Genomic DNA, 19027 nt, shown 5'->3' with positions numbered 1-19027 from the left:
TCCCAAAACCAAACCTGTGAAGGCATCCAAAGGCCTCCAGATTTGGAAAGCAAGTTGATTTCTATGAAAAACAATTTATGGGGCACTGTCTACAAATCAGAGAGAGTGTATTCTCTGCCGTGGAGGTACACAGGAGCGGCTGGGTAGGTGGGAAACCAGGTAATAAGGGGTTGTTGCTGGAAGGGAGAAGAGTAAGCAACTCAGCTAAGCCAACGTGCTGCATTTACATCCTTACAGGGGACAAGTGGTGAAGGTCAGTCAATGGCATAAATGTTTGAATTGACAGGCAGTCTTCTCTGGAATGATATCTGCCCCTGAGTTCATGGACTTCTTGAGCACAGGATTTCAAAAGCACCCCATCTTTGGGCCACAGTGTGAGGCGTTTGTAAGGGAGGTGACCTTTCTGACATCTGAGTCATGTGGAAGAGAGGAGAGGCCTCGGGTGGGCAGCAGGAGCAACAGTGAGTGGCAAGGATGTCCCCGCCTCCAGGAAGGGCTCTGAGGTCTGGCGGGCCAGCCTTGTCCTCTTTGGACCCAAACCTGCACTAAATCCTCACAATTTCCTGGGGAAACCTCACTCACCCCTTCCTACTGTGTATGTGACCAGCTTCTATTTCCAGTGACTTCAGACTCACAGCTGAAGTTGCTCATGGCTAGTTTCATGCTTATCTGTCATTTGTGAATTATTTCTGGCCAAACTTTCCTGGAACTTTACCAGAAGACCAGGATCTCTCCATAAAAAAATTAAAATATAACCTTAAAGACAGGTATTCCAACACAGATTTAAAAGAATTCCATAAAAATTATTTAATTAATTAAATAAAATGGTTCCATAACAAATATTTCTAAAGTGCACTGTTATTATTTAATAGACCTCTGCCAAAGGAGGAGAGTAGAGAGATACAGTTGCTATGATGAATATATGTGGTGCTGTATGTATATATGTGCAGTAACAGAAGCCAGAGGGCCCGCCAGGGGCCCATGGGGAATGGATATGAGAAATTAGGGTCCTGTTCATTACTCTCCAATTGTAAACGGAAATCATTTGTTTTGTCTTGACAAGAACGCCTATCACACACTAAAGAGTCTAAGTTGTAGTAATATATAATGCTTGCTTGTGAAATTCAAACACTTTCTTCTTTGTGAGAAGCGATGACTATAACAAAACTTTAATTCATAATTTGCCCTAGAACAGTAGGCAAGGATTTTATCCATAAATTCATTAATAGCGATTCCTTATCTCAGGTGCCAAATGTTCAGCAGCACCAGACATACGCTTTAGTTCTGCATAGTTGGTTTTTTTTCTAATTGTTATAATTGAAGTTGAGCTGAAATGCAAAACTTTATTAGCTTTAAGTGAAAGATGTTGGGGGGGTGTGTGTATGTGGTATACGTGCACGTAAATGAGATGTGTGTGCATAAGTGGTGTGTGTGTGTATGTGTGTGTAAGAAGACACCACGGGAAATTTATCAACAAATACAGGCACCCAGAGTTAGCCAGAAGTAATCTATTCCTAAAAATGTGTCAGCCAATGGATTTTCAGATAGTGGGAATCCAATCTCACATGTTTTAAACAGAAAAAGTAATAATATGTTTCTGATTTGTGTTAATCCACTGAACTACATATTTTCTAGTTTTTCAAAAATATTGTCCTGTGGTCAGGTAGCACAGTGAAGCTTCTCAGACCTAACAGTATCTTGTAAGTTACCTTGATTTTCTTATGTGTCTAAAAAATAATACACGTGTGCCCAACCATGCTTATGTCTTCTGTGTATTTATGTCTTTCCATAGACTTTATCACTTCTGATTTTTCTTCTGCAGAAGGAAAGACCACCTGTGCTCACCTTTCACTTCATAGCCCTGGACATTATTCAGAAGGTGTTTTCACTTAATCTGGGGAAGATAACATGCAAAACTGTCCAGCATGTTTAAACAGCACACATGTGAGATGCAATGCTGTCGTGTCACCACCGGACATGACACAGAGGTGTACAACTCTAATAGTAAATTCAGGGCCAAAATTTTGATAAATCCGTGAAAACTATTTGGAAGGGACAGTTCAGTTAGTGAAGACACAGCAAAATGAAGAAGCTATTTCCTCAGGATGCCTGGTCTCCATGGGATTTTGAAACAAGTTGCAAAATGACCTAAGAATGATGTTCTCTGTGGAATTAGGCTGAGTTTCACAGATGCCTACATCTGACTATATTATTTTAAAGAAGATGGAGCATGAGGAGGATTTCCATTTGAAGGGCAAGAGAAAAACAGAAATCCAATGTTTGTTCGAAAGAGAAGTGGGTCTTTAATCACATCACTGAAGTGTTCAGACAGGGAAAGATTCTTCTTTCTAGTTAATTATCATTTAATGGCCAGTAGATTATTTTGCATAAACTAATATGCAACAATATTTAAAATCTCCCAGTAGAATTGATTAATTAGTTCTCTCGTTTAAAGGCTTTAATCAGGCTGTTTTCAAAGGAGAAATAAAAAGTGAACTTTGTGCAATGTGCTGACCATAAAGAAATCACAAATTATTTTAAGTACAATGAGAGATGTCCTCACAGACAACCCCCCCCCCCCCACCAGGGCTAGAGTAGCACAGCGACCTTGGCCTTACCCTTTGATCTCAAGGCTTCTAATACCTTTGAGTCCGCGGTCACATCACTCACTAGCTTGATTTCGATATTTTGTGAAGTCAGTTGAAGCAACTTTTCGAAAAGACGTTGACCCTAGAAAAAAAATATTCAGAGACCAGAAAAGTCAGAAAACCTAAAGTATGCTATTTTAGAAAGGTATAAATAAACTTATTAAAAATTAAAACTATTCATTCAAATTTTAAAAGACAAGCAGTTCAGCAATTGATATTCATAGAGAATTCTTTCAAAGGAGTTATAAACAGAGTAGTAGCACGAATGCAGATTACATTATGTTTTCTTGAGTGCTGTGCAAATCAACAATTATTGCAATCCTAAATTCAATGCTATAGAGCAAATCTACCTTTTTTTTTTTTACTCTTTCATGAACTCTGACATTATCTACACATGAAGAAGCAGCAGAGAATATTATACAGTTGAGTTTGAGCCCAGAGAGATCTGGATTCCAGCTGGTTTTTTCCAATTTGCAAGCTGTATCTCTTCTCACTAATCTCCAGCTTCTTCCTCAGTAAAATGTAGATAATATTAGAGTTTAATACTTTAAAGGGTCTTTTTTGAGAATTAAAAGAATTAGTTGTAGGTAAGTATCCTTTCAGTGGAAGTTCTTATGGGGAGAGTCACAGCTACTTATCAGTGATTTGCCTCAATTCACCTTCTGGTTTAAAACCTGTTTTACAGAATTCAACTAATGCCCTGTTTAGCAATCTGTCATTACTAGCACAAACTAAAAATGACTGAAATAAAAATACATGGTAAAAAAGGTTTTGCTTACATAAGATTTTCACAAGCATTAAATTTTTATAGTAAATTTTAATCTCCAGGAAACTCTGCATAGAGGTAGGTCCTTAGCCATTACATTGTCTCAGACAAGTGGACCGCAACCCTATCCTATTTACTTTCCCTTGTGTGTGTTCATAGACTCCCTCTCCTTATCATAAAATGTACCAGTCTTCCTTTATTGATTTTTCAGATCTTTGTTATTCAGCCACAAACTCAAATGCCTTCCAGGGTCATACAGGAAATAAGGCTTTGGTCTTAATGGCCCCCAAGTGGCAAAGTCTTATTCTGCTTTGATAAGAATGGACTGTTAATAATGATTCAGTACAAAGGATGGAGGAGAGCAAGGAGGAAATGTGGATGGAACATGCAATTCCTGCAGTTCAGCCTCAGAAAACAGAGAAGCCAAAGACCAAAACCTAAGGGTAAGGAGAACGAGTTAGAATGGCAGTGCTAGGGCTGCGTAGCAGGGCAGAGTATCTGGCATAATCCGGCCGTGCTCCAATCTGCTGACCCAGCACAGCCAAAGCTCCCTCATCCCTGGGTACTGGAGGGAGGCATGGGAATTGTACCCCGTGGCAGGCACAGAAGCTTCCTTTTCCTTTAATGAAGCATGGAAGTCAAGGGTAGAGCTCGTGAATTGCTCTGCCCCCAGGGCTTGGAGGCAGGTTTACAGCAGACCCAGTGTTCCTGGGAGGTGTGGAATGAATACAGCAGGCTAGTGTCAACTGGTTATGTAAAAGAGGTGAGGGAAGGTGAGAAAGAGAAAGATGGAGGACAGAAGAAAGACAACAGCAGCTGCCTTGCAGATTGCAGGGTCTATGTGGATTTCAGGTTGACTGCAAGAGAGGTGAGGACCCCGGCAGCCAGAGGTCAAGAGGGACATCTAGGTGGTGGGACTCTGTGGTTCTCCTGAAAGGCTGTCACCAACACCACCTTCCTCATCTGCTCTGGTGCTCCCCCCCACTTGCGTACTATAATCCTGTCACTGGCTCTTGGAGGCTTGGTGATTTCTGCATGGCCCAGATTTCTGGAACCCAGACTTTTGGTCATCACACAGTCACACAGATTGTTCATACTCTTCCCCTTCACACAGAGAAAAGGCTTATGTGCTTTGTGTTTTGTGAAACCCCATCAGTAATGGGCTGGTAGTTTTACACAAATGCTTTTTGTTTCTTTTCCTTTTTTAACTCTTGGTTAACAATATGTTTCGCACCAATGAAACATAAGAGATCTTCTAACCTATCTGTATTTCTGGCTCTGTGCCTTGAATTGATTCCCACTATGTTATTTTTGTGAGATTTAAAATGAAGACCAGAATTCTCAAACATGGATGAAAATAGAAACTCCCAAATCCACAGATACTGGCACAGACTGTCATTAAATAAAGCTTATTTTTCCTGTTAGTATGTGCTGATGACTTACACCGAGGATTCTTAAAATTGTTAATTATAGTGCTTACTGTAATGAACTCGGGCCTGGGGGAGCTTCTCCCTTGTTTTCAGTATCTTACCTTCCTCTCTTCATATCTTTGCTAAGACATTCAAAATGTAGTAACAAAGGTATAAAACACCTACCTGGTGCAGAGATCAGCAGGAAAAGCTACTGCTTTCAGAGTTTTCCATCAGTAGACTCTTGAACAACATAGGTTTGAACTGCATGGGTCCACTTATATGTGGATTTTTTTCAATAAATTCAGTACAGTCCTATAAATGTATTTCCTCATCCTTAAGATTTTCTTAATGACATTTTTTCTAACTTATTTTTGTATATATAACATACAAAATATATGTTCATTAGCTATTTATATTATCAGTCTCTGGTCTCTGTTCAATAGGAAGCTATTAGTATCAAATCTTGGGGGAGTAAAAAGTTATAAGCAGATTTTCAACTATGCAAGGGGTTTGCGCCCCATTAGCCCCCATGTTGTTCAAGGGTCAACTAATTTGAAAACTTGCCCTTCCTGGTGAGAAACATTAGGCAATATTTTAAACTTAAATAATCTTGAAGATAGCCAGTGGCTCAGGTGTGTTGAGCAGTTTAGGCCAATTAAGCCCAGGCAGCCTGCCTAGGGGTTAGAGTATGAAGTATTGAGGGGGACTAGTTAACCACCTAATATTGCCCTTCCTTCATCTTAAAGGAAGAAGGTACTAATAATCTGATAACATCAAATATCAATGCACTTAAGGGGCCTGACAACGGAGAAGATGTTTGAACATAATATGGGTGCTTGATGATATAGGCTACTCGAGAAGACAGAACTGGAGCTAAAACATAATGTTAAGTATTCAAGAACAGATAAGTATGGCTGGGACTAACACTCTAGGATTTTAGAATTAAATTAGAAGAATAATTAAAGAACAACATGGCCTCTGTTGAGACCCAGATTAGTGGTCTGAAAAAATTTCTTTTTTAACAGAAGAAATATCTCAAAGCATACACATGCATGCATGCACTCACACAAAAACAAAGATGATATGAGAGGAAAAGGGTTATAGAGAAATTGAGGATCTATGGCATATGGCTAATAGATGTGTTAGAAGAAAACAAGAGGCAGAAAGAATAAGCTTTCAGATAGAAGAAAAATGGTCCTACTTGAGGAAAGGCCCAGATCTACATGTTGAAAAGATAATTAAAGATGAATGTAATGTGGAAACATTTAGGTACATTCTATAAAATCAATAAATACCAAGGAGAAAGAGAAATTCTTACAAACTTCTGTCCAAAAACAAACAAAAAAAAAGTTACCTGGATTAGACTGGCATGATGTCAGCCATTAGCAACACTAAGCCAGTAAATGATGGCTACAGACTATGAAAGAACAAACTAGACCAAGGGAATGCTTTACCCAAAGATTTTACTTGCCAGGGTCAAAAAAGGAAATATTTGCAGATATATACAGATTTAGGAATTATATCACCTACATAACCCAAACAAGGAACATATTAAAGGAAATACTGTAATAAAACAATAAATATCACTAACCACCATCAAAGAGGATAAAAGGGAGAACAAGTGATGAACAATAGGATTTGGACCTGCTTAAAAAGGATTCTTGAAATAGAAGAGACACATTATAGGGGGAGTTCTACTGTTCTACTGAGAATCTATTACATGATTTTCAATGGGAGGCGCTATTACATGAAAGGGGCTGAGTTGGTTGTGTGTGGAAGTTACTTCTTTTATAAATAAAACACACATATATATAAAATAAATATGCAATGTACCTGTGGTATTAAAATCTCATGGGGTGGCAGATTTAGGAAAAAAGTGTCTAAAAAGTCTCCTTAATAAGGTGTTAATGAAAAGAAGGTTGAGAAATACTGATCTATAACCAATAGGATAAAGAACCTCAGTAAAAATTAGAATAAGAGTTGAGAGGTCTTAAAAGTACTAAATGGGAAAAAGCAGGGCCTTATTCTGTTGTGGCACAATTTATGGGGTGGAGACAGTTATAAACTGGTATGTGCCAAACAACACAGCAGCTAAATATGTAAGGCAAAAGCTATCAGTAATGCAATTAAAACACTACCACAATATAAAGCTTCAAAATATGTCTCTCAAAATGACTAGATTTAATGATGAATAAATAAGATTGTATGAAAATTTAGTATTATCGAACGATTATGCATATACATTTACACCTATTTCTCATTCTATACATCAAATTCCTCAACTGTATGTTTGTCCATTAGAATATTATAAAATCTGTTCTGTAACAGCCATTAAGAAAACCTGAACAGAAGTTGAAGGGAGATATTCTATCAGTTGCATTCTTTGTTCTTAATCTAAGAAAATGAGAAACAAACCATTAACGTGTAACACATAAAATAAATTATATCTACTTAAAAATTTAAAAGCTCACTCTTAGCTCATTTGTATATCACAAGAGAAAAAAAAGTGAATTTCTGTATTCTCTAGAAAGCTATAGCTGAGCACTTCATAGCAAAATCATGAAATGAAGCAATTTCTGGAGTCAGAGAAATTAATAAATGTAAATGTCTTCAGCATTATAAAAAACATAACACAAAGTCACAGTAATCATACCGATATGGTCGAGGCACAGGAACAGATAAATAGGTAAAGGAACTTAACAGAGAATCCAGAAATGAAGCACATATGATTATATGAATAACAAATATGCTATTTTAATTCCGTCTGAAAAAGAGAAAGTGGTTTAATTTGGCACAAGTAAATGGACCCCCATTATACCACATGGAAAAATATATTTCAGGCAAAATAAAAACATACTCATACTGGGGCACCTGGGTGGCTAAGTCAGATAAGCACCCAAGCTCCTGGTTTTAGCTCAGATCATGATCTTTGGTTGTGAGACTGAGTGAGCCCTGCTTCCAGCTCCACACTTAGTGGAGAATCCGCTTGGGATTCTCTCTCTCCCTCTGCCCCTCCTTCCATTCACTTGTGTTCTCTCTCTCTCTCTCTCAAATGAATAAATAAATCTTAAAAAAAAAAACCAAGGGGATCCCTGGGTGGCGCAGCGGTTTGGCGCCTGCCTTTGGCCCGGGGTGCGATCCTGGAGACCCGGGATTGAATCCCACATCGGGCTCCCGGTGCATGGAGCCTGCTTCTCCCTCTGCCTGTGTCTCTGCCTCTCTCTCTCTCTCTCTCTGTGACTATCATACATAAATAAATAAAAAAATAAAAAAATAATAAATAAATAAATAAATAAATAAATAAATAAATAAATAAATAAAAAACAACACAGGGGTACCTGGGTGGTTCAGTTGGTTAAGCATCTGTCTTTGCCTCCAGTAATGATCCCAACATCTTGGGATCCAATCTCACATCAGGCTCCCTGCTCAGCAGTGGGTCGGCTTCTCCTTCTCCGTCTGCCCCTGCCCCCTACTCATGCACGTTTGCGTGCTCTCTCTCAAATAAAATTTAAAGATCTTAAAAAAAAACAGTAACAAAACAAAAACAAAAAACATACCAATACTTTTAAGAAAATCTATTAAAGTATAGGTATGTACAGCCTTAGAGTAGGGAAAACTTTAACCAAGCTAGCTGAGGCTAAATAATGGTCCCCAGAAATGTCAGGTACTAATCTGGAGCCTGTAATTTTACCTTACTTGAAAATAGCATCTTTGCAGATATGACCAAATTAAAGATCTTGAGATGAGATTTTCCTGGATTATTTGAGTGGGCCCTAAATACAATCAATGTACTTGTAGGAGAAGCAGAGGGGATTGGACCCTCCTGGACACACCCAGAGGAGGCGGCCACATGAAAACAAAGCAGAGGTATTTGAGGATGCTAGTCTTGAAGACCAGAGTGACACAACAGCTAGCCAAGGGACAGTGGCACCTGCCACACACTCAAATGCACACATGTGCATTCTCATCCAGTAGTGGTGGCTGCTGGAGTCTCTGGAGGGAGCACTGCTCTGATGACACCTAGTTCTTAGTCTAGGGAAATAGAGTTCAGACTTCCAACCTCCAGAAGTAGGAGAGAGTAAATTTCTGTTGTTTTCTGTCTGTGGTACTTTGTTGCAGTGGCCACAGAACCAATATACAAGCCAGCTATGTAAAAGCAATAAAAGACGTAATTACAAAAGTTAAAAAATTATATTGCAAAAGATATCACAAACTAAATGAGAAACTAAAATTCTAGAATAAATATTTGCTATGCAGATGAGAAGGGAAGTGTTAATAGCTGTACTCTTTAAAAATATATTAAAAATTAATATGAAAAGGTCAAACATCCAATCAAATCTGGACAAAGTATGGCTGGCAGACACGAAGAGATGCTTCACGTGTCAAGGGAAGTGCAAAGCAAAGCAATGCAGAGATCTCTCTTTGTACTCAGGATACTGGAAAAAATTTATGAGTGGTAACTTTTACTCCTGTTGGCTATTTGGGGAAAGGGTACTCTGACATTGCTGCATTCCACTCAGGAATCCCATACCTAGAATATATCCCGAAGTAACATAAGCACCAAAATGTGTGTGTGTGTGTATGTGTGTGTGTGTGTGACTTTGTGTCTTAGGTACGCTGTTACCCTACTCATGCACATACATGTACACATGTCTATATGTGTGCATATAAAGTTTAAATTGAAGTTTAAAAGAACTGGTTAAAGATATTAAACAAGTGATGATACAGTCACGAGAAAATAAGACTAGGACTTATTTCAAGCCATGATATCCTTTTAAAGCAATATACCGGGTATCTGGGTGGCTCAGTAGTTTAAATGTCTGCCTTGAGCTCAGGTCATGATCCTGGAATCCTGGAATCAAGCTCCATGTCAGGTCGGGGTCCCTGCTCAGTGGGGAGTCTACTTTTCCCTCTCTCTCTGCCCCTCCCCCAACTCATGCATGCTCTCTTGCTCTCTCCCTAATAAATAATAAAAATCCTTAAAAAAAAATAAGTAAAGCAATATACTTGTCTTGATTTTTTTCTTTAACTTATGATTTAACAGACAAAACCACATATGCGTGGATCTCCTCTAGACTCAATTTCCCATCTTATTTATTTAACCAATTAGTTTGATTATCTACAAGATTGATTTTTTTTAAGATTTTATTTATTTATGAGAGAGAGAGAGCACTCAAGCACAGGCAAGGGGGAATGGGGAGAGACAGAGGGTGAGAGGGAAGCAGACTCCCCACTGAGGAGGGAGCCTGATCTGGGGCTTGATCCCAGGACCCCAAGGATCATGTCCTGAGTTAAAGGTAGATGTTTAACTTCCTGAGCCACCCAGGTGCCCCTACAAGATTGAGCTCTTATTTACTTACTATATTTACTGAAATTTTTAGTACTGTATTTGCTGAAAATTTTCTTTTTCCATTTAGAAAACTTACTGAAATTTTACCTACTTACTATACTTACTGATATACATAAAGTTTGCCAGGGATATAAACAAAGACATATTACTTGTATATTTGTCAGCATCAACTATTATTCTCAAATAAAAGGACCCCCAGAATAGGGAGAAATGTCTTTTAAGCAATTTCATTCAGCACACTTACTGGGTGCTTGCTAAGTGCCAGGGACCTTCACAAATGCTGGAGATAAATGATAAGTAATTAAATACAGCCCAGGAGGAGGTACAGGCCTAGGGACAGTGTGGCAGGGGTACTTATAACTCAGCCTAAGCCACATAGGGCAAGTTCCCCAAAGGAAGAGAAAAAAGAAAAACTGTTCCAGGCAGAGACCTGTGGCCTGAGAGCTAAGTAGGAGGCTCTTGTAAGCTTGGATGGAATTTGGACTTTGTTCAGAAAGCTCTGTGGATCTCTGAAGGAATTTACATAGGCAAGGACATAATTGAATTTCTGCTCTAAAAGAAAATTCTGAGGTGCTGGGGTGGCTCAGTCAGCTCAGGTGGCTCTTGGTGTCAGCTCAGGTCATGATCTCAGGGTTGGGAGATTGAGCCCCACATCTGGCCGAGCACTGAGCATAGAGCCTGCTTGAATATGCTATTCTTCTGCCCCTAACTGACTCTTGTGCATGTGCACGCTCTCTCTCTAACATAAATAAACCTTTAAAAAATAAATTAAAAAATAAAATTCTGACTACAAATTGGAGAAGGACTGGTACAGGGCAGGGCTGGAGGCTGAATGAACAATCAGGTCGGCATGCGGTCCAGTGGGAGGTAATGTGGCCTGGGACAGAGTGGCAATCAGAAACATGGAAAGATCTCAGGCATTTATGAGAGAGCATAGTGATGAACTCTATGGCTAGGATTGGGCTTGAGAGAGATAGTGGAGCCAGGAAAGGTGGCTTGAGGCCCAGCAGCTGTCTGTGTGTCTGGATGTCTGTGGAATGTAGAATTCCTTACCCAAAGGGAGAAGATGGTGGACTACACATCAGTTCACAAATGTCCTGAGGTCATGGATCAGTTAAAGCTTTGGGAAGACTGCCAGTGCCACTGGTCCAGCAACTTAGCAGAGAACACCTGCTTTGTGGGCAATGAGCAACAAGATCACTCACCCAACACCAATGAAGAGTATCTGCTATGTAAGCTTCAGGCTGCCAGTCCATTCATTAATCCAGGTTCCATCCCATTAAGGGGCTTAATTATTCTGAACGGTTACTCATCAAGCTTTGCCTAATGATGGTTATCACAATTATGCACCCCATGCGTAGGAACACAGCCACCCCTGTCAGGGGCACATAGATGAAGATAGATGAATAAGCACATTCTGCCAATAATGGGCCAGGAAATAGCACGGAATTAATATTAGGAGCAGCATGTCTATAACAGGGACCTGGGCAGCTGGATTCCTACGGTAGCTGGAAAGTACCTTCGGGGTGGCTCCAGGATCCCCTCTAGCTGCAAAGGGCAGGTAGACAACGTCACCTTGGCAGCGTGGTCAGCCATGGCTGGAAGAGTGTGGACGGCACAGCTCGTCAGCATCCTCTGCTGCAAAAAGGAGGATGTGACGGGCAAGGGAGGGACACGTGACATAGGCCTCACACTCCAGCTCTTCCACAATTACTTGTTCTGAGTGGTCAGTGGGCCCCACACTACAAGGAGGCTGAATTCCTTCTGATCCTCACTCCTGACGATCTCAGCTCCTCCAGGACATAACCATGAGGGTGCTCGCAGTCTTAAGAAAGCAGCTCAGCCTCCTTAGCCCTCTGCCCCCACTTCCAAGAACTGATCCCAAGTGAATGAGCAAAAAGACAATGTTTTGCACAAAGATATTCACTGTAGCACAATTTATTCAGAAAAAGAAAAATCAAAAAATAGGCTAAATGTCCAACAATTGAGTTACATAAATTTAATCTGGTGCATCCACTACACTGGATATTATGCAGCCAATTTAAAATAATGTTCAAAATGTTAAAATAATGAAAAGGTGCTTATAGTGTAATGCTACGCTCAAAATTAAGATACAAATTTCTTTGTATAATATGAGCATACATAATTCCTCATAAAATATCAAACTTAAAAAAGGTTTTGTTGATGGTCATATGGATGATCATGTTCTTTCTAATCATTTCTCTGTAGTTTCTAAATTTTCTATAGTGAGAAGCCATTACTATTACAATGAAAAAAAATCCAAGAAAGTTGCAAAAACGTAAATTGGCCATAGGGAAACAGGAAGTGTAGCAAGAAGGTCTAGAGAGAAAACAATCAAGCAATTAGGTAAGCAAAACTAAGACAAGACAACTTTAAAGAAAAATCATTATTTAATTCAAATAATTGGGAAGCATATCTTTGGGCTCATGATTTATTCATGCCTATATGATTGGATTTAAAAAGAATCAAAGAGGTTAAACTCTTGCTAATCATAGTGCTTATGAGTTTATATCAGAATGATGATTTCCCTTGGAAATATATTGGAAAGCAAGCAAGAGCATAATTAGGATCGCTCAACAGATGGGGAAATAGAAGCACGATGAAGCAGCAGAAATTTACCAGGAAAGAACAGCACTGAGGGAGAACCAGAAGCCACAGGAGCCAGAGAGCTTACTGAGCCACCAAGAGCCAAGGACAGCCTTCCCAGCCTGCTCACTGCTGGTTCCTGTTGCTGCTCTACCACTCAGCATTCTCTGCATCCATTTCTTCATTTCCTCCACAAAACATTGAGTTCCACGGTGGGTAGGGATTGTTGCTTTTTTGATTTTGCATCCTCAGCAAACAGCACAGTACCTTGCTAAAAATTTGTGCAACAAAGGCACATGCACAATCATTTCATAGCCACATTTCCAATGCAAGAATGCTAATTTAGAAGCTTCTGCTGAGTGTTGATTTTGTGGAGCATGGAAGAGATACTATTTTACAAGATTTTACACCCTTTCCATCAGGTTATGCTATTTTCATGCTGAGACTGCACACCGGGAGCTTGACTGAAATAATATTTAGCCTAGAGATGTGAGGGCTGAAGAAGGGTCTACAGTTTCAAATCCCAAAGCAATCAGTGGGCTCCATTCTCTTCCTGGCCACATACTAGACAATAACCTACAGTAATAAACACGACACATGCCCCAGAGTCCAGGAAGATGTGGAATATTCCAGTAGAGGTTACCACCTTGTTATATCATCAATGAGAGAATAACTGGGACAAACAGGGCTAAACTGAAACTAGTAAAATTAGGGTGACAGACCAGATGGGAAGGGAACAGTGTGGCCCTGTGGTGAAATCTGTAAGAATCAAACACTTTATTAGACTGGGGTGGTTTTAAGCAGTGGTACTCAATCCTGGCTACCAAGTCATCTTTTTTTTTTTTTAAGATTTTTATTAATTTATACATGAGAGAGAGAGAGACAGAGAGACAGAGAGACAGAGAGAGACAGAGAGAGGCAGAGACACAGGCATAGGAAGAAGCAGGCTCCATGCAGGGAGCCTGATGTGGGACTTGATCCCTGGTCTCCAGGATTAGGCCCTGGGCCGAAGGCGGTGCTAAACCACTGAGCTACCCAGGCTGCCCCCAAGTCATCTGTTTTAAAAGTATCAAAGCCTGAGCCCATCTCCAAGACACTCTAACTTAAGTGTTCTGGGGTAGCCTGGGCATCAGTATATTCCAGAAACTCCCCTGGTGATTTTGACAAGTAGTCATGGTCAAAAACTGCCCTAGTGGGAGCAGAGGGTGAGAATCTACCTGAAAATATTCACATTTCTCTTTCTTGTTTCTTCATCTAAACCATGAAGAACAATGTGAATTAGTATCCTGAACCTCCTTTAATGGAAATTGAGAACTTGATGGACAGCTTAAAGTTATTCCTGCTCTCAGATTACATAGAAAGCAAGTGTCCACTAAATAAATTTGAAACTAAGTGTCCTGCTCCAGAAAAGCAAAAATAAAAATGAAAACAGCAAATCTCTTTTATGAGCTCCATTATCTGTTATTTTATAAACATCATCTAAATCAGATTTACAAAGCCATCAAATAAGACTGGCATTATTATACCCATTTTATAGATGAGTTAATTGAGGATCAGGTGGGTTATGACATTTGCCCACTGTGGCCACAACTACTAAACTACCTGTCATGTCAGACATGTTCGATGCCAAACCCTGTGATCTTCCCACTAGAGTATGTGCCTCCTTTAAAAATTATTTTTTTAAGACTTAATTTAATTAATTAATTAATTTATTTATTTATTCATGAGAAGCACAGAGAGAGGCAGAGACATAGGCAGAGGGAGAAGTAGGTTCCTCTTGGAGAGCCTGATGCAGGACTCGATCCCCAGATCCAGGGATCACGCCCTGAGCCGAAGGCAGATGCTCAACCACCGAGCCACCCAGGTATCCCTAGAGTATGTGCCTCCTGAAGAAAGCTGCTCAATTGCCTTTTCTATAAAACCAAACTCTGAGAACTGAAAATAAACAACATAATAAATTCTAAACTGCGCCAAATAACAGATCATTAGTATGCATCCTAATTTTGTTTTAATTAATTTATACATGTTTTTTTTTTCCTTATATCCCTGTAAAAAAAATACAAACCAGACAATTGGAAGGTGGCTATAATACAGTAGAAATGCATGCAAGCCCCGTGATCCACATCAAAACAAAGGATGAAATCTGTTTTTCAGGTTGTAACAGAATATTCCATTTTCTCTGGCTGTTTCACACCAACCTACTAATTACTAACCTCTTAATTGCAACAGGCTCAAAGAGTTTCAATTATTTAAAGAATCCGGTCTCCACCAACCATGCTCATCTCCTTTTAGGCAAAATGAAAAGCAAGAACAGTTGGGATTTTATTTTTCCTAGATTACAAAAAAATGCAGCAAAAAAAAAATTCTAGTTAAATATTATGATGAGACTGCAAATATTGGGTACTTTTCTCAGACTTTTACATGGGAATGACACTGGCAAAAATAGGATTCTCCTGGTTCCAGAGACCCCCCCCCCCATGTTCCAAAGTGGATGCTGACTGTCTACACAATGAATGAATGAATGAAGTCTCCTTCAATACTTCAGGAAGGAATAGACCCACTTTGGGAAAGAAGGGGTGAGAAAGAAAGGAAGAATGGAAAAGATGGTGGATACTGGACCACACAGAGCCATAGCTGACACTTCCAGACAGCAGGCTTCCCAGGAGGGCTTGACTCATACAGTGATTCTAATAGAAAATGTGAATAATGTCATTAATGAACCGGTCGTGAACACAGCTATGAAACAAATGAGACAATGAAAATGTTTCTAAGTTAGGTAAAACAAAAGCCCTTGTCTGTTGCTTTTCCTACGTTTACAGTCAGTTAGGAAAAATATTGCTAGCAAGGAATGAGTGGGCTACAGGATGGACCAAATACCTGAGTCATACTAGGATGCAGCAGCCTGGCACATGACAGCAGAATATGTCCCACCAACGTCAAGGTGAGATCTCTCAATGTTGCCTGGGTGTAGGGGTCTTCAATTTAAAACCAAAACAAAGAGCAGAAAAACCAACCAATTGACCAATCAACAAAAATCAGAAGTGGCTATAGGTTTGAGAAGACCACATTACTTCCTTTGGATTCAAGATTCAAGATGTCAGTTGTCCAGAAATACGTGTGTGTACAGGCACGCACACAGGCGTACATGAGCAGATGGGTGAAAGCAAGATCCTGTGTGGGTGTGTGTTTGTGTAAGGATTTGTACTTAATAAACGAAAGTTACAATTGTATATATAAAGATAATTTGCATAATCCTTCTTATCTACCCAGAGCCTCACATTTTTAGAAACTGTATTTCTCTTTTAATCTGACATGCTAACCATCCCAGTCTCTAGCAGAGCGTAAAGCACATAATGAGAACTCATTATTTGTTAGTAAAATTAAACTGATTTGAACTAGAGTTGCAGTGCGCACGTAAGTAACATTCATGATCATAACAAACACTTACATAATAAAATGGCCAAACACTGTTCTATACGCTTCACATACACTAACTAGTGTGATCTATACAACAACCTCTGAGGTGACCCTGTTGTTGCTAATGAGGAAATCGAGGACTACAGAGTTCAGCATCTCACTCCAAGTCACAGGGCTGATAAGCAGATAAAAAAGGAACCTGAGTCACCCCCTCTCCCTCCTCACTCACCTCTGCAGTCTGCCTACCACTTACCATGTAGAGAAAGGATCCTGGCTTTTACTCTCCAAAAGTACACTTGGCTTTCTGAAATTTCAATCGTATTACTTACTAAATTGAGCGAATACCATTACACATTTAAAATAATAATTTTTCAAACTTAATTGTGATGTACTATCAATTGGCAATCATGACTCATGGTAGACAAGTAACTGATCTCATAAATGCATCTAGAAGATTCAGTTGTTGCAGCTCATTAATTATTTCATTTGGTTTCTGATAGAGAATTCACAGAGAAGAGGGGTTTTTTTTGCCCAACAAATTAGGTAGCTCTGAAATCATCAAATCACATTTCCTGGCTTTTCCTGAACAGTCTTGATTTCATAAATCCCCATCTTTTTGTCCTATAAATTAGCAATCATGCTTTCCTAGAAATTTCAGTATTTCAGGGTCTAAACTCATCATCTGGACAGAAAGGAACAAAAATCCGTTGCCCAACCATGTTGATTACATTTTAAAATATAGTTACCATGGAACCATAGAGCTCACCAGCCCTTGACATGGCTTTCATACAGAGGAAAGTTACTGATCAGTTTCTTTTCATACATACAGAAGGAAACAAACACAATACTAGTGCAAGGTAAAAAAGATAAGATGAGTTTTTCAGGATAGGAATTAAAACAGCAACCTCCTTGGAACGACAGATTAAAAATACATTTTTAATGATGGTGTCTGTTTATATACACACATACAAGTCTGGCATTCATCATTCTGTGGATAATGACAATCACTCACTGTTATGAAATTGCTTCTCTACCCCCCTCTTTCTCCACTCTTCTTGCTCCCCAGCCCCTAGTGTGTGAAATTGGGGCTGGGGTGGGACGTAGAGGAGTGGTAGGAATCCCCTCCCTCACGTGCTTCCTGACCCTTGATGGTCAAGGGCATATACGTTGGTACAAGAGGTTCAAGAGCCCTGTTAACTCCCCAGTTCATACACTACAGGTGCCCCAACCCCTGGGCAGGGGATTTGGGCTCCATTACCTCCCTGAGGGGCTCTTATGGTCAGCCCCACCCCTGGGGGCCATTTCCCCCGCTAACTACCCCCTAGCCCGAGGAAGGGTGAGGGGGAAGGGCTGTCAGTTATATTAAGGTGGTGGTTGTTGTTTTAAACAAAATGGAGAAGCATAAATAAATAAAAGCGTTTATCTCAAAAAGAAAGAAAGAAAGAAAGAAATTGCTTCTCATCCAAGTCATGTGCCATAATGATCTGTGTCTTTTCCTGCCAAGCTAGGGCCTGCCTGCCACTGACTGACCATTCCTCAGTGCATTTTGCATATGGTTGTATTATAATAAGTAGATGGGCCAAATTTCAGTTATGGTTCCTGTTTATCTACATGTCATTTATGGTTTTCAGGTAGGACTCTGTTGGTTTAGAAGTAAATACCATGTTTGGCTATTTTACTCCTCAAAATAATACTTTCTTTTAAAATATATATCAATGGAAAATAAGCTGTGAACCTGGGCCAATTTTCATTATACTGGAACATCTAAATTAAAACAAATTTAAATTTACTCACTTGCATTATTAGAATATGAAAGTTTTTCTTAGCATTTTTTTGAGTGTCATAAGCCAATCAAGGACTATATTCCACTATCCATAAAGTCTTGGTAAAAATAAAAGCAACCTCATAGGTCCAAAGATTGGCCACCCAAACTCTGAAATGATTCTTTGGGGGGCCAATATTAAATAGCTGTATTTAGGATACTGCATTTTCTACTGCCAATACAGGGTTTATAAAGTACAATGTTATTTCCTTTCCTTGTGCACATATCCCATATTCACATATCAAGAATGTCCTGTTATTGGGACGCCTGGGTGGCTCAGTTGGTTAAGTGTCTGCCTTTGGCTAGGTCATGATCCCAGCTTTCTGGGATTGAGCCCTACACTCAGGCTCCCTTCTCAGCGGGGAGCCTGCTTCTTGCATTCCCTCTGCTGCTTCCCCTGCTTATGCTTGCTCTTTGTGTCTCTCTGTCTCTCTCTGTCTCTCTTTCAGTCAAATAAATAATAACATCTTAAAAAAGAAATAATACCTCATTATTTACTATAGCAGCTCAACTTTAAAACTGCCACAGAATTTGCTACAAATTTGGGTCATTCACTGTCTTGTGTAGAACAATGCTAAATATTGGATCCAGGGTCTTGAGTCTCCTATTGCTTTTGAAAGATAAGACCAGATACAATTTAAATCAAATAGGCTTTCAGCCAGTACCTTCTCTTTTTAGGAATGGTAAAACAACAGAATCCGGGGTACTTACATTGCACCTGAAGAGAAAAAGTGGTCAGTAAGGACTCAGTTTCCTTGTACCATTCCTGACCTCGGCACAATTACCCTCCCCTGGCAGGACGGGAGGGGAGCACAGAAGAGAACCAGCTATTTCAAAATAATCTTTTGGGATGCCTGGGTGGCTCAGTGGTTGAGCATCTGCCTTCAGCTCAGGGCGTGATCCCACGGTCCCGGGATCGAGTCCCACGTCAGGCTCCCTGCATGGAGCCTGCTTCTCCCTCTGCCTATGTCTCTGCCTGCCTCTCTCTCTCTGAGTCTCTCATGA

The 19027-nt window shown here is 39.8% G+C and overlaps 1 protein-coding gene across 2 annotated transcripts in view; it reads right to left on the bottom strand.

The window, feature by feature from the left end:
* Positions 1 to 19027, bottom strand: part of PLD5 (phospholipase D family member 5) — a 406064-nt gene that overhangs the window by 176006 nt on the left and 211031 nt on the right. For both annotated transcript variants that reach the window (XM_041726811.1, XM_041726818.1), the window contains one exon: positions 2619 to 2730. In XM_041726811.1, the coding sequence (XP_041582745.1) occupies positions 2619 to 2730 (112 nt within the window). The remainder of the gene's footprint in view (positions 1 to 2618; positions 2731 to 19027) is intronic.

Source organism: Vulpes lagopus, chromosome 1 (genome assembly GCF_018345385.1).
Source record: "Vulpes lagopus strain Blue_001 chromosome 1, ASM1834538v1, whole genome shotgun sequence".
NCBI classification, from domain to species: Eukaryota; Metazoa; Chordata; class Mammalia; order Carnivora; family Canidae; genus Vulpes; species Vulpes lagopus.
This window is presented reverse-complemented; position numbering and strand designations above follow the sequence as displayed.